The following is a 25341-nucleotide window of genomic DNA, read 5'->3' as shown; positions in this document are numbered from 1 at the left end:
GGAATACAGTATAAGAATCAAGGCTATGGCAGCCTTCTCCAACTCTGTGCTCTCCAGATTTTGGGCTACAAATCCCACCAGTCCCAGGGTTGATGGAAGTTGTAGCCCAAAGCAGATTCTGGATGGCACTAGATTGTCTGGGTATTATCCGCCTCCCACTGATATTTATCACTGAAGTGTGGAGTGCCCTTTGTGAATGTTTAGTTTTGTGTTCTTTAAGATAAAATAACTAAATTACCGTACTGTGCATTGGTAATGCAGAGTTGCTCTGCTAGCCTGTTCCACTTACTCTACTAGCCTCTTCATTGTTATTCTGGAAATACTGGAACTTGTGAATTTTTAAAAAGTATATATTTTATTTCTTGGTTGTCTAGCCCTTTTTCCCCAAAAAAGTCCCAAACTGACTCACACAGTAGAAAAAAACAACAACCCATGTAATACAGTTCAAACAAATGTGACATTAAAATCAATAATAGCAAAACTAAAACTATCACTTTTATAACATACAGTAAATAATATCTCCCCTCACAGCACCAACATCTTAATTAAAATGGCTGCAAAGACCATAATGGCATTATCTCTTAAATGCCTGTTAGAATAGCAATGTCTTCACCAGGCACCAAAAAGAAGTTGGAGTTAATGAAGCAGTAATGCCTCAGGTTGCAATAAAGTGTTTTATGTACCTTTTGATTCAGTTGCACTGGACAGAGGCTGCTTTTGCTATGTTCAGAAAGTCTCAGTAAAGAGGTACAATATTGTCAAGGGCAGGAATAGGATCTATAACGCAAGTAAACTGAAAGTTTCTTGTAGTCTTTCCCCAATCTTGTTTACATTATAAACCATGTATTTATATCAGTTTTCCACATCTGTACATGACCTTTATCTTATCCACCCATCCACCCATATTTGATAAGAACTGTCAACTTCCACATTAATGCTACTTACTTTAGCATTGTCATGCCATAACAAACAGCACCTTCCCTTTCTTTGTTTATTTATTTATTGCATTAGTCATCTTAGGTGGCTGCTGGAAGGTTTCACACTAATATTTCACCCTGATGCAATTAAGGACATGATCAGAGCTGGCCCTGAACATTTTGCTGCCTGAAGCAAAGGACAAACGGGCTTCCTTTAGTCCATGTACACGTGTTGGCAGGTTGAATCTTCATTCAACTGGTTCTTTGCTCAAAGTATCATGATATATTTTTACTAGCCACCTTAGTCTCTGTCAAGCAGTATGAGATTCCAGGGGTTTGTGTTTCCTTTGGGAAAAATGAGGCACAGTGTAGACTGTAGTCTCATTTTGAAATATGGTTTCTTTACACATATTTACACCTGAGTCTGGATGGAGAGAGGGTTCTGTGCATCACATCTCAAGAGGGGCTTGCTCCCCACAGCAGCACAGCTTTGGATTCAAAAGTAACCAGAATGCCGTATCTATGTCTCCGCCACACAGATTGTCCATCAGCTTGCATGGCATCTGGCCCCACCCTTTTAGTTCACCAAAACCAGGCTTCCTCAACTTCGGCCCTCCAGATGTTTTTGGCCTACAACTCCCATGATCCCTAGCTAGCAGGACCAGTGGTCAGGGATGATGGGAACTGTAGTCTCAAAACATCTGGAGGGCTGAGGTTGAGGAAGCCTGACCAAAACCCTTGCTAAAAGGCAACCCAAGTCTCATGCAAAAGGGGCACTTTTTCCTGTGGTAACAACATGCCCCCTGTAACTCTAGCAACCGCCCCCTCCCAACTCTGCTATTTTCTTTTGCTAATTTACACACTGGATGTTGTTTTTGTTTCAAACGTTACAAATTGTGGACAAAACGGAGTGCTTCCGGAAGTGGCAGAGAGATATTTCCAAATTTGTCTGGCAGGGCAAAAAGCCCAGAATTAAGTTTAAGATATTAACCGATGCGAAAGAAAGAGGGGGCTTTGCCCTGCCAGACTTAAGGTTGTACTATGAAGCCGCAGCTTTCTGCTGGCTAAAAGACTGGCTACTTCTCGAAGACACTGATGTGTTGGACTTGGAAGGTTTTAACAATGCTTTTGGTTGGCATGCATACTTATGGTATGACAAAGTTAAGATCAATAAGGCCTTTAAGAACCATATTGTCAGGAAAGCAGTGTTTAATGTCTGGACAAAATACAAAGACTTATTGGAAAATAAAACTCCAAGGTGGCTTTCACCTCTGGAAGCTAAGGCCCGAAAAAGACCCAATATGGAAGCCGAATGGCCAAAATATTGGGAATTGCTAGAAAAAGATGGAAATAATTAGAAATTGCAGAGTTTGGAGAAAATGAAGGATAAAGTGCGAGACTGGTTACATTACGCTCAGATTAAAGAAGTTTTTAAAAATGACAAAAAGTTAGGGTTCCAGGTGGAGAAATCGAAGTTGGAAACAGAACTGTTAGAACCTAAGACTAAGGTACTTTCAAGAATGTATAACTTGCTGTTGAAATGGAACACACAAGACGAAATGGTTAAATCGGCTATGATAAAATGGGCACAGGGTATTGGGCATAACATTATGTTTGAGGACTGGGAAAGGTTGTGGACCACTGGGCTGAACTTTACTGCATGTAATGCTTTGAAGGAAAATGTATTGAAAATGATATACAGATGGTACATGACCCCAGTTAAACTTGCCAAAATATACCATTTGTCTGATAATAAATGCTGGAAATGTAAAGAAAATGAAGGAACATTCTTTCACCTCTGGTGGACCTGCCCTAAAGTGAAGGCCTTCTGGGAAATGATATATAATGAGTTGAAAAAGGTATTTAAGTATACCTTCACTAAGAAACCAGAGGCCTTCCTTCTGGGTATTGTCGGCCAGAAGGTGCTAAAGAAGGACAGAACATTCTTTATGTATGCAACAACGGCAGCAAGGATACTTATCGCTAAGAACTGGAAAACTCAAGATCTACCCACACTGGAAGAATGGCAGATGCAACTGATGGACTATATGCAACTGGCGGAGATGACTGGCAGAATTCGAGACCTGGGAGAAGAAAGGATTGAAGAAGATTGGAAGAAATTTAAGATTTATCTACAAAAATATTGTGATTTAGTGGAATGTTAAGAAGGATGCTTGGTTATAAATAATTGGCCATCACTAAACTGGATCGGAATTTGATGATAAGTGAGATTAAGAGAAACAAAAATTTGTTGGAGAATTGTTACATTATATTTAAATGAGTGGTTACAAAATTGCAAATAAGATGATAATTTGCTTGAAAAAATTTATTAACGATGTAAGTGGGAGCTGGAGACGTGAGGAAGTCCAAAGAAGTTATGAAATTTTGTTAAAACAAAGCAATGCTGTTTATTATCTTTGTATTTCTTTTATAAAAACCCCCAATAAATATTTTTTTTTTTTTAAAAATACACACTGGTGGGTGCCTTTTGTCAGGGTAATGACTTTCCCACCACCTGTTTTGTTCTTTGATGGCACCTCTCTCAGCCAATCTCCTGAGGAAGTTGGCTTGATTTATCTTTTGTTGTTGTTTTGTTTAGTCGTGTCCGACTCTTCGTGACCCCATGGATGCCAGGCACTCTGTCCTGACTTATTTTTTAGGCGTTGCTAAATCCATTGATCAAACCCCACATTTACTAATTTCAGAAATTATGAGGAGAACATGGCACCCAGGAATTTTAGGGGATCATCCCCCACCCACTGCAAACCCATAACAATATACCACAGGGATGGAGAGCAAAACTTTCAAAATTCTAGTATTTTAGAACAGCATTCCAATCTGCACTAACATCTAAATACTGAGGGGAAAACAGGTAGACTGATAGAGCAATCTGAAAGCTATCAAACTGAAGTAGGTCCAGCGGATTTCAACTAGAGGTATAGAATTATAACCAAAATGATGTTGAAAAGCTTCCTGCCTTCAGGGCTGGGCATATTGTTTGCAAGAATAGTTAATTCATGCTGATAGAACTGGTGAAATCATAGGAAAGATATGACAGTTTGCTCTCTCAGATAACAATGAAGTCATCTGTCTATGACTGAAAGCTGTATGGCATGATTACATTTGTTCATTTGTCCTGAATGCTGGGATGAGCCTGAAGCCATCAATCATCGTATTTGGATGCAAATGATAAATCAAAGATTACTGTGCCGGAGATGTGGCAACAAATTGCTCAAACAGAACAGTTGTCACGAGTGCTAGCCTTGCTCAATGCAGGCATTATTATAATGTATTCATCCTTCTCCCAGACCTGGCAAAATATTTGGCTTTAGAAGGCAGCTGCGGTAACTCCTTGAAATTATGGTGAGCTATAATTTAAAGAACTTGTTAAAGATTCAATAGCACTGATGTATTATAGAACATATACTGTATACATTTTCCTCCTGAATAATAATTGCTGGAGAAGTAATGTTAGCCATGCAACAGAAAGCACTATGTTTTGGATGCCCTAAAATTAAGTTATTTTTAAAAAGCATGAATGGTCATGCTTATAGCCAACAGGGCTATAATATTGGTTCAGATGGGGAACGGGGCACAGGGCACAATGCCTCAAGAGAGGAGGCACAAAGCTACGTCCCAGCCATTATTTCCAAGTGCTCAGGCTAGTGTGATATCTTTCACCTGTCATCGCTCTTCTGTGTTATGGTCTTGGAAGTGGCCAGAGAAGGCACAGAACATTTAGCTGCATGCATAGCTCTAGGACCGTTCCAGGGTCACATGCAACTTCAGAGGGTTGGAGTCCACCTCTTGGCTGCGTGATGCACATCATTTTCTGCAATGTTGCAATGTATTCTGGAGCATGCCTTTATGATTGCAAGCTCCTTCACTGCTGCATTTAAAATAAAATGTTTCCGTGCCCAAGCAAGTCTGCAGTTGGGATAGGCCGAGCTGTGAATTGCAGCAGGCTTTCTAAACTCAGTTTTATCTTTCCCATTTATTTAACAGAAGGGAATTGAGGCTTGACTTGCTTCAAACTGGTGGCCTGACCAAAGGCAGCCACTCAGTCTGCGGTGCTGCAAGTGGGAAGTTCCTAGAATAATTATAGCGCAAAGACATCCCATGTGTGGGTGCAGGAACAGAATTACTAAAAATTCAAAATTAAGCAGACATTTCAGTTCAAAGATCTAGTGATAGCACTTCATCAGGAAACTGTGTCCATTAAGGAACTATTTAAAATTTACCTGAAGTATGTGTGTTAAGAAAATACCAAATTTGAATAAATAAGAGATTTTTAAAAAAACAAGTATGGGCCATAGGCAAAACTGGACCACTAGGCATTGTGAACCAGATATTTTAAGCAGCAGACCTTCAGTTTCATGAGAGGGCAGCAAATTGTTAGCTCTTTACTTTTATTCTATTTTTATTGCCAGGCCATATCTGCAGCATAAAGTTAAAGTACTGTGATACCACTTAACAATTTTGTCTTCCCTCAAAGAATCCTAGGAACTGTACTTTGTTATGGGTGCTGAAAGTTTTTGGGATACCCCAACTTTCCCCCACAGAACTTTTTTTTTTTTCTAAGGAATCTCACTCTGACAGATATCTGAGAAACGAAGGCTGAGCACTAAGGAACCAAGTTCAGAGTTACTAAATATAGAAAGAGTGCAGCATGGCCATTATAACTCTCTTTGTGGATATTTGCTATTGCTCCTTAATGAAGCTGAGCTTGGCAAAAAGCCAGCCACAGTCCCGGGTGATTCTGAATGCGTCAACACTATACAGCCGCTTAGTGAGAAAGTCAGGATCCCTTTGCTCCTCTGTAACCTAGGAGAGAGAAATGCACAGCCATTTTACCACCTTTACCAAGGCTGAACTTGTGCAAGGATGTATGAAGGCGATACGGTTTTTGTCCTTCCTTTGATCACAACCATATTTCTCTGGTGTTCAAGAGAGAACAGAAGCTGAGAGGTGAGTTTGATATTTGATTTGCACCTCCTGCTGAGACCAGAGATCATAATATGGGCTGATATTATCTGGGAGAAGCTACCTAACTTTAGGCAGTGGAAATGAGCTTTTGGCTTAAGAGGAAAAGCAACAAGATAAGCTAATACCGCTTGAAGCAAGCAGTAGCCCCACCATTCCTTTAAAAAACCTCTAACCTTGAGGAAGTTAATAATTATCACTAATTATGGTCACTAAACCCCCCCTTTTTGGGTGTTGACCATATATGATTCTAGGACTCTTGGAGGAAACTGATTTTAGACCTATTTTAAGCAGGTTAAAGGTCTGGTTTTGGTGCCAAAATCACCCTGGGTATCCTGATATCCCTATTCTGGGATAGACACAGGGAAAATGCAATTGTTGATTCTGCTGAACCTCTCAGTGGGTTTAGATTTCATTTATCATTGTATTCTCCTGAAGTAGTTATATGAATTAGCAGTAGGAGGCACAATGGTGTTTCTGTTTCCATTTGTGTCTGGTACCAAAAGGCAGTTCTGGGGAACTGCATAGCATTTTGTTGTGGGCCTCACAAAGATTCTGTGCTATTTAAAAATCTGTATGAAGCCACTGAGAGAGAACATCAATATGCAGGTGATGTTCAGTTCTGTCTGCCTAAAGTATGTACATCAGGAGAGGCAGCGGGTAAATTGAGTTTGATTAGATTAAATCATTTGAGGGACCAGTCCTTCTAGTCTCTTGCTTACAAGCAGGACAGAAATGGAATCAGCGGCACAGTGGGATGGGAAACTTTTGGCCCTCCAAAGCTTGTTAAACTCCAATTAGCTCCAGCTAGCATGTCAGGGATGATGTGAGTTGTAGCCCAACATGAGTCAGGGGTTCACACATTAGCTACTTCTGGTGTAAACAGATAGTAGGCTGGAGGGTGTTGTGGCAATAGGAAAAGGGCATCTATGGAAAGATTTAACCACCCACCGGGTGCGCCGGGTTCGGCCCAACATTGGGGGGAGCCCAGTGCGTGTGTGTGACATCATGTGTGTGGTGCACGTGATGTCACATGGTGGGAGGCCCAATGGGGCCTGGTGCACCCTCTGAAAAGCCTAATGGAGCCTAGTTGCAGCCATGGGAGGGCCCGACAAAGCCCGATGCAGCTGTGGGAGGGCCCAATGGGGCCTGACTGACTGCGGAATATTGAGGGGCCCCGGCCCCCTCATTGATTTTTTTGGGGGGAGCCTCAGCTCCCCATAGATGGCGTGCCAGCCACCCACACTTCTTGTCCACTGAAAATCATTGCCTTCTGAAGCTACTTTTCCTTATTAAAAGTAGGAATAAAGTGTGTTCCCATGCAAACGTGTGTACCTTCTAGTTTAAGGCCCAATACAGTGGCACCTCGGGTTAGATACGCTTCAGGCTTCATACGCTTCAGGTTACAGACTCTGCTAACCCAGAAATAGTACCTCGGGTTAAGAACTTTGCTTCAGGATTAGACCAGAAATCGTGCTCAGGTGGTGTGGCGGCAGCAGGAGGCCCCATTAGCTAAAGTGGTGCTTCAGGTTAAGAACAGTTTCAGGTTAAGAACGGACCTCCGGAATGAATTAAGTACTTAACCAGAGGTACCACTGTATGTTAAAGGTCTGAAGAACTAAGAACAGGCACCTGCTAGTGCCACCTAATGGTAATGTATTGTAAGAAATGACATTCTACCTAGCTGGGATTTTAAAGCCGTCATAGTTGTGAGAAATTTATTGCTAATATTATGTTCATCTCCTGGTCAGTCATAATCTTTCTGCTTCACTCAGTTTACTTGGGCCACTATGTAGCTCTTTACACAGCTTTTGTACCATGTTTATATTGGCTAGAAGAGCACTGTATTCCTCCACTGTGGCATCTTAGGTGCATCAGGAATATTTTATGAAGGATATGATGAGACTGGAGCTTCAGCTCCCTTAGTCTAAGCCTTAGATTCTAAGGTTTTTGGTTATTCCACATGTATGTATGCATGCAACAAATTCAGAGCTAAAATACCCCAAGTTCTGCACTGTCATGTTACATTTGCATGTATTTGCTCTTCATAATTCATTCTAATTGTTCCTCTTCTGCGAATGATGGGAAACAATTAGGAGCTATAGCTACCTTCTGAGTTGTGGAATTTTTTTCTACCTCCTTTTCCAGATAAGCATCTTCCTATTAAGAAGGCCTAGATAATCTCATCAGTCCCAGATGGTATGTCCAATGGCCAGGGATGATGGGAGTAGTAGACTCTACCCCTGCTCTTTTCCCTAAACTGTTGGTTTGATTTGTTTTTAATAATGTTTTTAATACTGCAACCCACCCTGGGACCTTAGGGTGACGGGGGTTAATAATTATATAATAAATGCTATGACTTGTATAGTACAGTACCATTCCAGACTATTATCTTTCAAGGTAAACGGGAACAGTGATGATAAAAAAAAACGAAAGAGACCACACTCATTTCTGGCAAAGGCTTTATTTTAATTATAAAATGGCAAAAGGAATCCCCAGAAATGACAGATCCATCACTTGGACCAAGACTCTGCTCTTATACAAGAGCGGATTCAGGTTCCCCTGCCCACTGTCAGCCAGTTTAGGCTGCAAGTGTATCTATCCATTTACACACATATACATGTTTCATTTTTTATAAATACATGGGACTGAGTGGAATGCTGTGTGTGAACATGGTTGTCCTGTCTAATCGTTTTAAAACAAGCCCTTGACTATGGAATATCCATACTCAGCCATGTTAACTGGTAAGGGGTAGAAGATACAACTGGGTAATTTATGTCCTAAAATGCAGTTTCTTCTAGAACCTCCCTAGATGCAGAGGCTCTAAACATTATTGCACACAAGTGAAGAAAGAGCCCACACACATTACAGAACAGAAACAGGCTCATTTCTTTACTGGAAACAGCAGCGGGGGACAAATTAGGTTCAATAATGCAAAAGGCATCAACTACTTTCAGTCCCAGTGAAGATGTCCAAAGCTGCAATCCTATATTGTATGTACTTGCTTGGGAGTAAGGCCCATTGAAATCAGCGGGACTTACTTCTGAGTAAACATACACCAGATCACATTGCACATTCCTGAAGTTGTGGGAAGGAAAGTGCTTGGAAGGGTGGTCAAGTAAGTTCCAGGACTTATTCCACTTCTCCATCTGGCCAGATGCACCAGTCAGCTGGAGAAAGGCATGTAGGAAGGAATAGAAGGAATGCTTATGATACACAAAGGTAAAAACGAACTGCTGGCATTTCTCAAGGTGAAAACCTAAAACATGCTTACTACAAAGTATGTTCCATTGAACTCTATGGACTCAAGTAGGAAATAAATATGCTTTGGTTGTGGTTGTAGAAATGGAAGAAAAAAACTTAAGTATAGACTGTTCAGTGCTCTGGCAATCTTCAGCAGGATGGTTTTTTAATGGTTACTAGACTTGCTGTTTTTCTCTCCTACCACAAACCCCCATCCACTGCAATAAATGAGGGGAGACAAGTGTGTTTTTACAAGCAGAAGATGATCTATTGAAAGAACATTCAGACCAGATTTACTGCTACCCTACTTCACACATAGAAATGGCCATCAAAACAGGTTTAAAATGCCACCAGCGGAAAACATGAGGTTGCCAGGTGGCAATCTGGAGATCTTGTCCAAAGGTTCTGAAGCAGCAGAGGAGGTTGCCCAATTCCTTCTCCACTCTCTTCATCCCTTCCTTTACTGCCAGCCATTGGAAGAATTCCATACCAGAGAAGAGATAAATGGTGGTGGCATGGGGCAAGAGAGTAGCCTTTCCTGCTGCCTCAACCTAAAGGCATACACACCACCTTCCCAAATGGTAATCTAGCTGCTTGTTTCGGGTTGTATTTTAGATTAACAAATTATTGAATACTGCTGTATTTTAGGGTACATGTGAATATTATGACTGAGCATTAACAGAGTCCTGCTGTTCTTGCCATGTATGAACAGAAAATTATAGCTTTCCACTGTGCATCTTTCAGGAGCATTAGTTATGGGGGGTAGGGTGGGAAATCAGCCTATTTTTTAAAAAAGAAAGGACATAGACCTTTCAGAGTTGACTCATATTCAATAATGAATTGATAATACTGTACTGAATTTGGAGAAGGCCTTTATTAGGCAGACAGGGCAGAGAAAAGGAGAGGAAAGAATGATCCTTTTGCTTCTGTTCCTGAATAGATGACCCTCCAAATATAATCTTCAAAAAATCTGGAAGACATGAAGTTTTGGACTATATGTGACTTTTAAGCAGATGGTTCAGAAATGTACTTAGACCGACTGTGTCTCTTTGTTTGCAATAGGAGCTGCAGGGGCTCCTGATCCAGATGGAGACCATGGTGTGGGAAAAGTTCCTAACCACTGAACAAACATGGCATGGTCAGTCCAAGCAAATATTTTTCAATCATGTTCTTAAGACATGTCTAGTTTGAGAACCAAGCTCTCTCTTCCTTAAATATTGGGTGATAATATTGGTTTTGGACTTCATTCCAGAGCAGCTATTATTTAGCAGTTAACAGCCTATGTCTTACCTTAAAGAAATAATTGTGTTAGAAAGTATGTAATCAAACAGACTTTCTGTTTATATACTTTTCTGTTTAACATGGGCAGACTGCTGAGGAGGTGAGATCCCAATTCTAACACATTTTTCTTCACATAGGGCTAAAAATGATTTGCGGGGATGATCTCACCTGACACTGGAGAGAACATACACAGTCTCCAGTCTAGTTTAGGTATTGCAAGACTTGAATGTCTTGCAGTCACTCATACCCAGAATTAGAAATTTATTCAGTAGTTTACCGTAGAGATTACTGCCATAAAGGAACTAACCTATATTATCAAATTAAGACAGAAATTAGTTTACAGTGACTGTTTTTAGCTTTTCCCCTCCTACAAAAGAATTAAAAGAACATTCAAGCTTAGCACTGAGTTAGTATTAGGAACTTCAGTGTTGCAAGACTCACACCTTTTGGGTTATTTCTGCCAGAAATACACTGTATCAAGGGTAATGAAAATAAGCAAGTCTTGCGAGGAATGGCTTAGACTAGCATACTCGGTGCCACTCGCATTACTTAAGTTATGCAATGGGTTTCCTAATCTCCACTTTCTTAGCAAGGGATATTTCAAAAGCACCCAAACATAACCAAGACAAAAACAAATTTAGTAAGTAAATATGCTATTTGACTTTATGACCATTTTCCCCCGGTAGCATTGTATCACATGCAATCCAGTAAATGCTCTCCCTGGAAAGTCTGGCGCACCATCTTGCTGTTAACGCTGGCATGAATGATAAGATAGGAATCTGGTACACTGGAGTTTAAAAAGTAAATGCCATGGTGAATTGAGGCACTTTCCACCAGGTATGCTAGCTCTGTCCATTATGCCTGCTGAAATTATTTCCTCCAGGTGGCTGGATCTGAATAGAGTCGAGGAGAGGCCGTAGAGCTTGTCCAAAAGGTCTGAAGCCACAAGAAAGACATAAGGGATGGTTGGGGAAGAGAGAATTTAAGTTTTCCAAGCACTCTGAACACAAACGAGTTCTCAACTAAAATTAAAAACAAAGCTGCTTATAGAGAAGAATGAAGGCAAACTACTAAGGATGTTCCTATAAAACAATACATGAGCTGAGCCGAGCCCATGCCACTTATTCATCCATCGGCAAAGCAGATGGAGTGTAAAGGAGATCAGCACAGGCCTCACTTGTAACACCTAGAAGTACAGCGGCACAGAAGCAATTCTTTGTCAAGTCCACCTTCAGGGCAGGGGGTGGACCATCTGTGCCTCTTGCTTGTGGCGGCAGAAATGTCTGGGTTGGTGTGCATTACTCAAAACATGTTGCCATCCCAAACTGCAGAGCCCCAGGGTTGCTTGCAGTGTAGTATTGGCTGCTGGAGCACAGAACATAAGCTGCATGTTGCTGTGGTGGCAGGTGCCTGTGAGCCTAAAGTTATGCCCCAGCCTCCACTGCAACAGGTATGGGGTGTTGCACCTCTCCATTTGTGCCTCAGCTGGCAATGTAATATGCTGAGAATTGTGTTCCAGCATTCTTCCATATTGCAAGCCATATTGGGGAATATTTGTTTCAAACTGCATGCTGCATCTACTTTCCATGGCTATGTTTTAGATGGGCCTAAACACATAACGGGGACGCGGGTGGTGCTGTGGGTTAAACCACAGAGCCTAAGACTTGCCGATCAGAAGGTAGGCGGTTCGAATCCCTGCGACAAGGTGACCTCCTGTTGCTCGGTCCCTGCTCCTGCCGACCTAGCAGTTTGAAAGCACGTCAAAGTGCAAGTAGATAAATAGGTACCCCTCCAGCAGGAAGGTATATGGCGTTTCCGTGTGCTGCTCTGGTTTGCCAGAAGCGGCTTAGTCATGCTGGCCACATGACCCGGAAGCTGTGCGCCAGCTCCCTCGGCCAATAAAGCGAGATGAGCGCCGCAACCCCAGAGTCGATCACTACTGGTCCTAATGGTCAGGGGTCCCTTTACCTTTTTTTAGACACATAACAGGGTGTGTAACCCACTGAACCCTCTACAGATGTACTTTTCAAAGCAATGCAATGCTTGTAATGCTCGTGAGCTAGTCTAGCCCAAAGCAGACAGGACTGAAAACTGACAATACTCCTAACTAATGCAACTAACAACCACATGTTCCAACATGTTTCATGTCCAAAGAAGTCCAAGGTTCATCTCCAGCCACTGCTATGTTTCCACAGCGTTTTGAGTAAGTCACTTCAAAAATAACTTTGGTAAGAGCTCCTACTATTGTTTCTCTGCCACCTGCCCCCACAACTTGTTTGTTTTATAAAATAGCCAAAGTCCTAAAAGTTGTGATGGCTCTTTAGAGAATTACATTAACTGAGATGAAATAGTACCCCTCTTAGGCTTAAACAACATGTTACAATAAGCATGCTTTTTAGAAGCATGCTTAAACCAGCCACTTCTATTTTGATGAAAAGGCAGCCACAAGGACCTCAAACATATTAGGGCCCAGCCCTGGTTTCCTGTGACAAATAGCCTTTCCTGAAAGTGCTGTTTATTGCAAACATCACCTCCAGGGGCAAATAGAAGCCATGGAGGAAACCAACACAGACCCCCAATATTGATCGGGAACATGTTCTGGAATGGGGCCCTGCAGTTTTTTGTGGTTTTTTTTGGAAAAGGGTTTTTATCATAGTTTAGATCTTAGTGTCATTTGGTTGCAAGTCAGTCTGAAAGATATATCTGTATTACAAGTTAGTAAAATCTGTGCCATGTCCTCAGTATTCCTGAAAAACCATGGCTGTTAAATTTGGCATCAATAATATGGATGTAATAAAAAAGAGGACTCTACTTACGTTGCAAGAACTTCAGATGGAAGGTCAGTGATGTAGGAAGGGATCTTCCTCCCTGTCAAGAATTGTGCCACTTCATTGCTGAATGTATTGCAGTTATGGTCAAAAAGGTTATAAGCCTCTCCTCTGTGACCCCAAGAAAAAGAAGTTCAGAAAGAATAATAATGAATGAATATAGCAAGACTGACCTCTTTCAGAGGGATTACAGGAATATATACTCTGTGTGTGTGTGTGTGTGTGTGTGTGTGTGTGTATAAAGCTAATTCACCCCATAACACTCAGACCTGTGTTAAGAGCAGCTATGCAGGCGGAATGTCAAATGGAAGAGCTAGAGGTGATATTTAACCTGTTTCCTGCTTGCAACTTTGCACCAAATTGGCCTCTCTTCATTTGCTTCCAAATGTATATTTGCCTATTTGGGAATCTGGAATGGAAAGGCTACAAGCAGGAAATGAGTTAAGCATTCCATCCCCCAACTGCTTCTCCACTAAAAATCCTTTCTTCTCCAAATCATGTTTTAATACACAAAGAGTGGTGGACTTCAATCTACGTGCAGTTGTGTATTGAAGTACATCTCAGTTGTGTATTGAAGTACAGAAACTATTTAGAACTCACTTACCATTCTAAGATTATGACACAGTTCTACATTAAACTAACCATAACTCAATAGTGAAGCAGTTTGGCAGGAAGGGGCATGGGCATCCCTATCAACAGGAATAACATGCAGTCACCAGAATAGAATAGAAACAAAGCAGCATTCTCTCACCGGAATATAGATTCACCCAATGAAGACAAGTATTCCAAGAACAGCTCTTCTGAAACTTCTGAGCATCCCAGGTCTACAATAGAGTCTGGGGGCCCAAGCAGAGTCCCACCCTGTGAAGTGTATATGCAGGAGGATATTCAGACACCAAGAACAATTTACCAGTCTCCTATGGGGAATATATAATGCTGAAATATTTCTGCACCCCCCCAATTGCTTACATCAATTACCATATTTCCCAAAACACTAGTAAGAGCTTATAGCAGTCAAGTTCCAGAAGGACTCTTGCACATACTCAGTTTGGAGGTGGTGAACAGAAGGAAAAAGATAAACCAAATTTGATTCCTACTCTGCTTTGTTGCTTTCAAATCAGCTTTAAAAATTGTGGGTTGCGGGGGCTTAGGACCTCAGTATCAGCTATGCGAGGAAAGCATTTCAGTTTTACTATACATTAAAATTACACCAAGTTTGATTGAAAAAATGGTTTAGAGTGGGGGTGGGGAACTGGATCCTGCGGATGGCCTAGATTCCCCCAACCATGGACCAACTTTAATAGGTGGGTTGGACCATCTACCTGTCAATCACCTGACATAATAAAGACCTCAGGTGACTGACACATGTCAAAGTTAAAAAGAAAGTTGCTATAAAAAATGATTAGCTGATCAACAGTTAGAACAGCTTCTTTTCAATATATCCCTTCAGTGCCAATGATTGACACTGGGAGCACCTTGAAATAAGCTCCTTCTAACTAACAGTCAGCTGATTTTTGATTAGAGGGAGTCCCTTTGAAGTCTCTGCAGAGAGGGAAATGCTCCTAAAACTGGACCATCTCCTCTGCAGCGAAAGCTGTTTGAAGTGCTTTGAATACAACAACTTCCTTTGGAAATAAAATAAATGCTCCTTTTAAATATTGCACATTTTTTTTCTTCCAAAGGAAGCTTCTGCTGCCCCTTGTGGAGTGATTTCCATGTGCTAAGCACGGGGCTTGCAAGGTACCTTGAACAGCATTTCTGAAGTTCTGCCAATCAACTGACTGTTGGGCGCTTGGGAAGCGCTGTGAAAAAGGTTGTTCAGCAGTGCCTGCTAGTCTCTTTTGTTCAAGCCCCATCTTTACCTACCCAACACCTGACGTCCTATATGACCAGGTGTAGGGCAAGTGGGTGTGTCTTGGCTGAAATCGCATCTCAGGCCAGCTGAGGAGCCCGCGAGCTGGAGCTTTCCCACCCTTGCTTTACAGCATGATGTACTGGATGTTTTGAGAGCCGGCCATAATGCCCTAAATATTCCAGTTACTTGCTATTTTTCTGAATGGGATACAGAAACAGATCAACAAAAAAATATTGGGAAAAGTAAGAGAGGAAAAAGTAGGTATAGAAAAGAAGTTCCAAGACTTACAGGTGGACAACTGGCGATCCCACCACTACCATAGAAGAACTCATCCCTGTGAACGACTATGGAAGTGTGCCTGAAGGGGGTGGCAAACAAGACAGGTAGAAACATATACGTAGTGAGATACACCAGAGATTAAACATGACCAAGACTAAAAGTTATCTGCAGCCTCTAGCCTCATATAGTCCTATATCAATCTGTTTAGGAAGACTACTGAAAAACAAAAAAACCAGATCCTTACCTAATTTCAGACAGCATTTTCTGTCCTTACAAATTGTGAAAATAATTAATGAGTCTCTAATCAAAATGCCTCATCAAAATGAGCCCTTACTCCAAAAAGTGAGGCACCACCATCCAGCATTGAAAGGACCATGCAAAGCACCTAATAACACGGCCTAATCTGGTGTTGCTACTTTCCCAAACACTCATGAAATAGTTTGTGTAGCACATAATTGTGGAAATGTTTTATGCTATGAAAACATCAATTAATGCTAAGTCTAGCTACTCACCAAATGCCATCCAGCTGCTTACCTGCATATAAAAAGAAAAGCACCATCAGCAACTCAGTTTGCATGCTGCAATCTGTTACTCGCCTTCCATGGCTACCAATTCACATTTCCCTACAATACACTTACACGTAAACTCACAACAGTGCCTTTCTAAAAGAAAAAGCAGGAAAAATAGGGTTCTCTCCCACCCTAAAGTTGGTATTTGATGGAATTAGGAATAGCTTGTGCTCTAATCCCTGGGTTTTATGATTACAGGGGAAGAATTCAGACTTTCTGAGTAGGACACAGTGCTAATTTCTGAAAGCAACATGTTTTACTTTACAAACAGCTCAGAAGATGAGACATAATGCAAAAGGTGCTATAACTACTGTATTGGACTACAGATTTGCCAGGCTTGCAAACAGTTACTGGCTTGCAGTGCACATGAATGTCCAGATAACCAGGCAGAGCAACTTTTTGTAAACTTCTGAAAGGTGGTTCTTCTCACTTCCATTTAGAATGACAATTACTAGAGAAATTATGGGTGGGACCTGGGGACAAGGGTAGGCTGCGAAGGATAATGTGTAAAACTCTATCATGATGGTTTATTGTAAATGTTAACTTTTCTTATAGTACAAATCATGTAAGTCGACAAAGTATTTATTCCTCTCTTTTTTGTATTCACTTCTGACCATGCAGTTTGGAGTTTCTGTATCTTTAATATTAACCTTCAAAATACATCAGGTTTGAATACAACGGTGAAAGTACATTTTTAAAAAATTATAACCTGGGAAAATCCCAGTAATATTTCCCCCTGCCCAATTCCCTACATATTGTTGAGGCTTCAGTCCTGTGCCTGTGCTCTTCATAGTAGGTGTCAACACACATGAGGCTGCAGATTTAGATTTAGGATACTTGTACTGGCTTGATGGTAGAGACAGATATAGCTGAAACCAGTATAAATTAAATTGGAATCACTTATTGGTGTGAATCAGTTCTCATTCAGTTACCTAGTGGCTCCTTTTAATCTAGATTTATTGGAAAAATGAATTATTGTATTTATCACATACAAATATACTTCCCCTGTTTCTTGGGAAAGTGCAAAATAACTTGCATAAGTCTGCAGTATAAAAGCAAAAGGCCAGCCTTAAGTAGAATAGAGTTCAGTGTGGGAGGTACTTATATTCCATGCAGGCTAAATCTGTTGTGAAACTTTCCTTGCTCATAGTGACAGTGCAAACTCAGATGTAGAGATTTCCTTCGATGAGCTTCATTAAGTTAACTCATTTTAGGATGCAAACTATTATTCTAAACTTCTAGTCTGTATGTATAAATGAAAAGCTTCTATCTCTGTAATGTTGTCCTTTAACTCCCCCGTCTCTCATAACTCATGACAGACCTATTGTCGAACAGAACTTTTGCAGTGAAATATAAATTTTGTAATGGAATTGCAGAACAATGTTATGTTCAGAAAAGTATAAAATACGTATGTTGCTTTTTGTATGCGAGCCTTCCTCTGCATACAGGCACATGTCTGAAGGAGTAATTTCTGGTAACTTTGCATACCCCTACTTCAATATCAAAAAGCAATCACGCTCTACTTTCAGGTTGTTCCTGAAAGTGTCCAGGAATTCTCTCTAGAAATGTTGGACACTTGTGTCTGGGTAGTGTTGGGGGCCAATAAACTGAGGCTGAATCTTGATAAGATGGAGGTGCTGCAGGGTGAGCGGTTTCTGTCTCCAAAAACTAGGTGGACAACTTGTTCTGTGAGGGGTTGCACTCTCCCTGAAGGCACAGGTTCATAGCCTGGGAGAACACCTGGACTCTGACCCGTCACTGGAGTCTCCAGTGGCTTCTTGTCTATGAATGCATATGCCCAGATGGTTCACAAGTTATGGCTGTTCCTGGATAGCCTGGATTCAGTTGTCCATGCTCTGCTGACTTCCTGCAATGTGGGGCTACCCTTGAAGATGGTGCTGCCTTGTTGGGAATGACCCATGACACGGCCTTTTGGGTGGCTTTTTGGGTTTCCCCTTTATGAAATCACCTCCCTGATGTGTTTTGCCTGTTTCCCTCACTGCTAACATTCAGGAGGACTTTAAAACCATTCGTGTTTACTCAGGCATTTGATGGCTTAAAAATACTGTTCTTTGTAACTTTGCAATTACTAGCCGTGTAGGTATGCTTTACATGTTTCTAAGCATTTTAAATGTTTTTAGTTTATTTTTAACTGTATTGTTTTACTGCTTTGGTGTTTGGTGCCCTGGACAACTTTCACAGATAGAAATTTAAGGAAAAAATAGAAGGGAGAGCTAAGAATGTGATAAAAGAAGCATATTCTCATAACACTATATATTTCATAATGCAGTCCAATGCTTTGCTCCTATATTCTTTTCTTAGTTAAACCACATAAAAAGCACTACTTATAGCAAAGTAGTTAAAGTACTCTAGGCTTGTTAGATCTGTTATGACTAAGCATCTAGAACTACTTAATACCAGGAAGTAAATGATTTAGACCAGCAGCCCTTTCATCCAGACACAAACTCCTAACTGTTCTGTGCAGTACTAAGAAAAGTCCTTACTTCCTCTGCTAGCTTTCTCCTCCATGAATTAAGACAAAAATGTGCATGGATAGTACTTCTGCAACAAAAGGTTTACATGCTTATGGACCTAATGAATATTCAGACAGTTACTATGTTGGGGAAACAAATACCGTATACCAATTCTTTAGCCAAGAGGTAGGGCAGACTTTGTCTCCACCACCGCACACGGACAAGACAAGTGTGATTCGTACTACTGGGCGGGAGCGTACGCTGGAAGTGAGTGCAGACAGCATATCATCCCTGATACGTTGAAAGGATATAGTTGCTGCTGTTCCTTAACGTAACGCCTGTCTACCCTCCACCTTTGAGTTGCGCATCCAGCCCTCTACCTCCCCTTTGGGACGAGAAAACAGAGGAAGTTGTTCGGATTGCGAACAGGTAAAATTACCACTTTCCCTGTTACTTCGGGTCACCCTCCAAGCCCCGAAGAAGCCTCTTACGTAACACATGTGTGCGGGGGGCGGGGGAGGAGGAGGAGGAGGGCGCCCGTTAAGGATCAATGTACATAACACAGACGGCGGTTAAGGATCAAGACCCACATCACCTTCCTCCCCACCCCGCGGCTGTAGGACCCCTGCCCGTCCCCTTCCCCCCTCCCATTTGAGCCGTCAGCCACCCCCTTCCCCAATACGAGGAGGGCGAAGGCTTCCTCTCCCCCCACGCCAGGCATCATCTGACAGAACCCGAGGCGACGGACGGGGTCTTCTCTCCATCCCCCCCGCTCCCGGGGCTCCTCTCACCGAGCATGATGGGGCTGAGGCGTCGAGCCATGCCCTTGGACAGGTCGTAAACGTAGAGCTTCACCGGGTGCAGCATCGGGGGCGAGTCCATGGCATTGGCGGAGGGCGACAGAAAGAGGACGGAGGGGGCGACGGGGAAGGAAGCTCTTGACCGAGGTAACGGTGGTTAGTGGGCGGGCGGCCGGGAAAGCGCGGAGCCCAGCCGGCCCGGCTCCTGCTCCTGCGGCGGGTGACAGCCAACTGACAGAAGGGGACAGAGAAGATGGGAGGAGGGCAGCGGGGAAGGGAGCGTTCGCCGCACGCATGCGCCGCCCCCACAAGGCGAATCCAGGTTGCCAGTCACGGCGCCTCTGTGAGGGAAGGGCGCTAGGCAGCCGGGGGGCGGGGCCAGGGGGCGAGCGTGGTTTGGTACCATGTGGGCGGGCATCGACGAGGACAATGTGACCAGAGTTCTTCGGGGCTATTGGTTAGGAGGCGGGGAGGAGGGCGGAGCGTATAGCCATTCTCGAGCAGTAACAGGTTGCATAGTGACTGGTGGGCGGGGTCACTAACGGAGGGGGGGCATGACTTGAATATGTAACTGAGACGTAAAGGACCTCCGAGCGAACTTGAGGCTGCCAACCGTTCCATAGAAATAGGAAAGATGAGAGTATCGAATTCCATGGATATTCCTGGTTCCTTTAGGCTCTCCCCCCCAGGCGCACAGCCCACGGAAAACAATGAATAAGTGTAGGATTCCACGTAGCGGCAAAGGCAGGGGTTCATGTTCTTCCTCATTTATTTCGTATTACGATGTGGTGTTGTTGTTGCTTTTTAGAGTTGTTAATTGCCAAGTAGGCCGTTACATTTCATGTTTCATATTGGGAGGGCCCGCTTGGTCTAGGAGAGTGGTTTGTGGCCCTTCACTGCTTGCTATTCTCACTTTCTTTACAAAAAAATATACCCCAGCTTTTCACCATCAGGTCTCCAAGCGGCTTAAGTTAAAGCAATATACAGTGGACAAAATTTAAAAACATAAACCTTCAGGATTATTGCAAGTTAGCGGATTTTAGAAGGCTTAGTTTTTCATTCAGAAAACTCTCATGCAAGACACCTTTCAAGCTACAGGAAGAGTAAGTTTTGCCCTTTCAGCTCAAATTCGGCGCTCAAGTTGTATATAGAAGCCTTGCACGTTGCAAGCATTGCGTTTTGAAATGTTTTAAAACTTTTAGGCTGCAATCCGGTGCACACTTACCCGCGAGTAGCTCCCACTGAACTCAATAGGACTTAACTGTGGGTAGATAGGGATAGGATCCCGCTCCTAAGAGACATGTTGGAAAGGGCAGGACACTCGCCTTTGCTGCTACTTTTGGTTTTGTGGGTGGTTCGCTGCTTCCCAGTCTCAGCTAAGCGAAACTCCCGGAAACAATCATTTTATTTTGAATGACTATATGCAATCTTAAGTAGGTGGGGGGGAGGGGAGGAGAACAAGCTGTAAATGAGCCCGAAGTTGAGAAGTCAGTGTGAATCTCTACTTTTTAAAGTCTATGGTGAGTATTGATCGCAGGGCTATGGCGGGCACGTTAGGGATAAGGCGCAGCCTGCTTTCCCCTCCCCATTGGACAACTGCGCTGTTAGGGGCGGGGGTTAGGCGTGACTGACAGATTCCGGGTTTAGTAAGGTGTCGGGGACGAAAAGAGGCGCTCGGGGAAATTCAGGTAACTGCAGTTTTCCCGCCTGCTGGTTGCTGCTGCGGTGCAGCCTTTCCACGTCTGTGGGGGGCGCCGCCCCCGAGCTGGTGCACTTAGTGGCCGTGGGTTGGGAACGGACTGCTTTGCGGGAGCTAAGGAAGCTCCTTATTTTCTGATTTCTGCCTACAGTAGGGCCCCAGGTCTTGTTCACACACACACGTGCATATTGACACGTGTTTGGGGATGTCAGACTTCCCTAAATTGCTGGATCCAGTAGGTGTCCGATTTTAATCAAGCCTCCTGAACTCCTGGATCCAGCAAGGGTTGAAATAGAAGGCAGGCCAGCTTCCTCATGAGGAAATTGCCTGGGCTGTTAAGAGAACAAAGGAAAGGTGATGAGCCATTAAGAAAGCGATGGAGAGGAGGCTCCGTGCCAGAGGCCAAATGGGTGGGGGCGCTTCCTCCAGCTCTCAGTGAGTTAGAAGGACAAAAGCCAGAGTTGGGAGTTGGCTGTGTTGTGACCTAGAGGAAAAAAAGGTTGCAGGAAAAGGCAGGGAGAAAGCCATTGCTGATGTCTGCTAAAAACCAAGGTTATAGCTATGGGAGAAACAATAACCTCTGGGGGTGTTAATGTAGTGAACCCCTCCATTGTAGGCTCTGGTTATACAGTGGTACCTTGGTTCCCTAATGGCTTGGCTCCTGAACAAATCGGCTCCCAAATGTCGCAAACCCGGAAGTAAGTGTTCCGGTTTGTGAATGTTTTTTTAGAAGCTGAAGGACCATTTCGGCTGTCAGCATTATTTCTGGGGCCAATCAGAAGCTGCGCCTTGGTTTGCAAACGGTTTGGAAGTCAAACGTACTTCCAGAATGGATTGAGTTCGGGAACCAAGGTACCACTGTATATATGTGTAAATAAACCATCTATCGTAAAGACACCACAATCTCCGCTGTGCCTCATTTCCAAAAGGCAACATAGCATCTGAAACCACTGGGATCTCACTCTGCTTGGAGACTGGAGTGGTGTGCAACAATATGTTTCTCCTGAGTCCCCCTCCCCACAACTGTCATTGTATTTAACAAAGTGAAGAGTCTAAAAGTGCCTTAAAATAATAGTTGTGATTCTTCACACATGTCTGATTTATTTTCAATATGCCAGTTTCTTACCATGCCACTGTAAAGATTAATGTGCTGGTTAAATGAATACAACAGAGCTTACTTGAATTTTCTTCCTTTTCTCTCTCTCTATGGCAGACCACTTATTTACTGATAGGTAAGTGACTTTTTTCAAGCTTCAAATTACTTCCATGCAGTAGTGCTGTATGTATTGTATTTTAACTGTAAATTTGACACAGATGTAATCATATTCCATTCGTAGCTCATTTTATTCCATGGGCTGTTGTTGAGAGAGCCATTGTGATACGAGATGGGGTTTGGGGATGCCAGACAGGGCCAAAGTGTTATGTGTGGGAGATACATGAACAGCCTGAGGACTTTTTTGTGTTTGCTGAAAAGCAGCTGTGTAAGACTGCCAGCTTGAAAAAAGCAACAGCATTCCTCTTCTCCCACCTACTGTTTATCCTTTCAAAGTCATGATTTTAGGGGATGCCTGGAAGCACATGTAATATAGTATATCTACCTTCTTTGTTCATTCTCCTTAGCACAACGTGAAAGCCATGGCAGACTGGCTATCATACTACAAAAATGAGGAAGGTGAAGAAGAAGAGGAACAAAATGAAGATGTTGAAACAATTGGTAAGAATTGGTTCCCAACCTTTTTTGGCCATGCCCCACCTAAGCATCTATAAAATCCTGATTCCCGCCCCTGTGAAATATAATTCTTATTATTTAAAAAGTGAATTCCTATTCCTGTGGAAGAACCCTAAAAGGCCATTCACTGTTAATAACTCATTCTCAAATTGCTCTCCTTAAAAATCAAATTGCCCCCCTGTGGGCGTGTATTGGGAACCACGGGTCTATAGGCTTATATGGGCTAATTATTTATTATAGGTGAGTTAAAGTTATTTTAGCTTGCAGCTAATCTGGCACATCAATTCTGAAAATATCTGGGAACCAGTACAGCTGAGCCAGTAGTTTAACTGGCATTTGTATATGTGAAACACTTTGTGGCATACCGTACTTATAACATTTTGCTACTCTTGATGCTAAGAAACCTGGGCTGCTTTTGCTTTTTTAAGAAGGCAAGTGCTTAGCCTTTGTGGGTACAGAGGTAGGTGAAAGCATGAGAGCACTGTCTGCAAAAGGCTGATGTCACTTTATGTACTCTTAGAGTGGGCTGCTTTATGCAGTTTCTTGGTAAGACAAACACACTGACCACTGCAATACCAGTGAAAGGCATGATGAGCCAGGGTGCAGGCAGCCTATTGAGAAAAAGCGGTCGTCTCTTAGCCCATCATGGCTGTACAAATGCATACCCTTTCTTCTACTAAGACCAAGTTTAATCGTGCATAGTTTAAAAGAATGTGTGAATTGTAATAAGGCAACATTGTGAAGTACAAGAATTGAGTAAAATGAGAATGATTTGCATACAGGGTTTGACATTTTTTTCTCCGTAGGAGAATATAAATATTCAGGTCGGGATACCTTGGTTTTCTTAGTGGATGCCTCAAAAGCCATGTTTGATTCCTATGATAATGGTGATTTGACTCCTTTTGATATGACAATCCAGGTAAGATGACCCTTCAGAAATTTAATATTACATATTGTATGTTTTGAAAGTTCCTTAAATGTGTTGTTTGTAGTATAACCTGATAGAACTAGCTGTCACTTCTGTTTTATGTTTTGGCAGTTGCCATATTATTCCATTTTCCTTAGGATAATGAAAGGCATTTTATGCAGAGGGAACAAAGTAATGCTGAGTTCTACTTTTCTGTTAAATTCTTTTCAGTTTATAGAAATTTAGATGAAAGTTGTGTTCTTAAAATTAAAAACCAAATATGGGAGCAGAGCAACATTCTCTGGAAATGGTTGTCTTCTGTCTTCATCTATGGGAGAGTTTAAACACTTGAAAAGCAGGCAGTTGCATTGTCCCTGTGCTGTGCTACAATAAAAAATACATTCTTTAGTCTAAGCATAGTTCCTGAGTTCTGTGTGTGTGTTGTGGTACTGGGGCACTTTCCTGAGTGCTATTTAGCACAATTTTATGCAGTTTTGAAAACCCCTCTCCATTCCTGAGTTTGCAAAAGGAACACTTCTAGAAGCTGCTGATTCTCTCCTTTCCTACTGCCTTTGCCAGCTTATTATACATTCTAAATGTTAGTTGCTGCTGTGTTCACCAAAACCCCCAACAATTCTGGTGGTAGTGGCAAAAGGGGGGAAATAAATAAAGTAGAACAGTTCTAGGGTGAGCAGATAGGATTCAAACTCTGCCCAGCCTAGTGCCCTGATGGAGGATGTAAACCCTCCACTCCCCATGAATCAGAATGATTATTTCAACAGTGCAGAGGGAATTATATCCCACCTTTTAGCCAATCTGCAGTGATCAGCTGAGGTGTGGACTATGAGTGTGAAAGTGTGGATGGCTACACCCACTACTGGTAAGCAGCTCTCTGGAGGGTTGTCTGTGGGTGAATGCAGCCCTCAGGCCCAAACAGTTTAGCCAGCCCTTCTTAAAAAATGGATGGACCTTGGTTCTGCAAAAGTCAAAGTGTGAGACCCCCCAAAATAAAAAGAAGTGAAATCTTCCATGTATTGCTTCAGGAGTGAGGCCCACCTGTGTCCAGTTGCCTTGCTTCCATGTAAGCGTGTGTAGGATTGCAGTGCAGCACAACTCTGAGAATACCAACAAGATAGAATGAAGCGGAAGGCCATTGCTCAGTGGTGGAACACATGCTTTGCATCTAAAAGGGCCACAGCTAAATTTATAGCACCTCCCAGAAGTGCTGGGAAAGACTGCTATGAAACTTGGAGAGTCTCTACCAGTCAGTGTAGACAGCACTGTGCTAGATGGACCAATTCAGTGTTGAACATCTAGATTCTCTCACCTATAAATGTCATGTGGAGTTAGGGGGGAAATGTCTTAAAGCACTGTGGCAGTCTTGGAAGTATTTCTAGATGATTTAACACCATTTTTGATGTATAAATGCTGTTTTCTTCAGTGGTCCTTTTCCTCTCTTTTCCCATCTCACTTGAACTTTTTTTTACCAGTGCATTAAGAATGTGTACACAAACAAGATCATCAGCCATGACCGGGACCTTCTTGGTGTTGTGTTTTATGGTACTGAGCAACATAAGAATTCTGTGGATTTTAAACACATTTATGTTCTTCAGGATTTGGACAATCCAGGTAAATATATAATAATATGAGGTGTAACTGTGAAGGAAGAATACAGGAATGAGGCATGGTACTTTGAGTAGCAGAGGTGGCCCACAGTTTTATTCTGCACAGTGCTTAGGGTTGATGCTTTTAAAATACTTAAATTCTGCCACTGTTG

The 25341-nt window shown here is 42.4% G+C and overlaps 2 protein-coding genes and 1 long non-coding RNA gene across 7 annotated transcripts in view; 1 reads left to right on the top strand and 2 right to left on the bottom strand.

Annotated features, from left to right (window-relative positions):
* The window catches only part of LOC309379503, a 169087-nt gene that overhangs the window by 108226 nt on the left and 35520 nt on the right, over positions 1-25341 (bottom strand). The gene's annotated exons all lie outside the window — the stretch shown is intronic.
* The window catches only part of XRCC6 (X-ray repair cross complementing 6), a 28815-nt gene continuing 9218 nt past the window's right edge, over positions 5745-25341 (top strand). For 2 of the 5 annotated variants that reach the window (XM_081928668.1, XM_081928665.1), the window contains exons 1-4: positions 22142-22160; positions 22549-22642; positions 23464-23576; positions 25055-25193. In XM_081928668.1, the coding sequence (XP_081784794.1) occupies positions 22564-22642; positions 23464-23576; positions 25055-25193 (331 nt within the window). In that variant the 5' untranslated portion in view covers positions 22142-22160; positions 22549-22563. Of the gene's footprint in view, positions 5886-20780; positions 20918-22141; positions 22161-22548; positions 22643-23463; positions 23577-25054; positions 25194-25341 lie in introns of those variants that run through there. The other 3 variants (XM_081928667.1, XM_081928666.1, XM_081928669.1) reach the window with 3 other exon arrangements.
* Positions 8349-19563, bottom strand: DESI1 (desumoylating isopeptidase 1). The gene is made up of 6 exons (XM_081928721.1): positions 19221-19563; positions 15899-15920; positions 15396-15465; positions 14004-14113; positions 13241-13363; positions 8349-11360 (listed from the first exon to the last, which is right to left on the bottom strand). Exons 1-6 carry the CDS (start codon positions 19309-19311, stop codon positions 11267-11269), a joined length of 510 nt encoding a protein of 169 aa, XP_081784847.1. The 5' UTR covers positions 19312-19563; the 3' UTR covers positions 8349-11266.

The sequence above is a fragment of the Podarcis melisellensis genome (genome assembly GCF_964234715.1).
Source record: "Podarcis melisellensis genome assembly, chromosome: 10".
NCBI classification, from domain to species: Eukaryota; Metazoa; Chordata; class Lepidosauria; order Squamata; family Lacertidae; genus Podarcis; species Podarcis melisellensis.
This window is presented reverse-complemented; position numbering and strand designations above follow the sequence as displayed.

Excerpts from the sequence above, each read along its gene's own strand:
- DESI1 (XM_081928721.1), bottom strand. The coding sequence starts at position 19,311 with ATGGACTCGCCCCCGATGCTGCACCCGGTGAAGCTCTACGTTTACGAC. Across the intron at positions 15,921-19,220 it reads CCTCAGCCCCATCATGCTCG|GTAAGCAGCTGGATGGCATT; the intron begins GTGAGAGGAGCC and ends TTTTATATGCAG. Across the intron at positions 13,364-14,003 it reads TTGGGTGAATCTATATTCCG|AGGAGAGGCTTATAACCTTT; the intron begins GTGAGAGAATGC and ends TTGGGGTCACAG.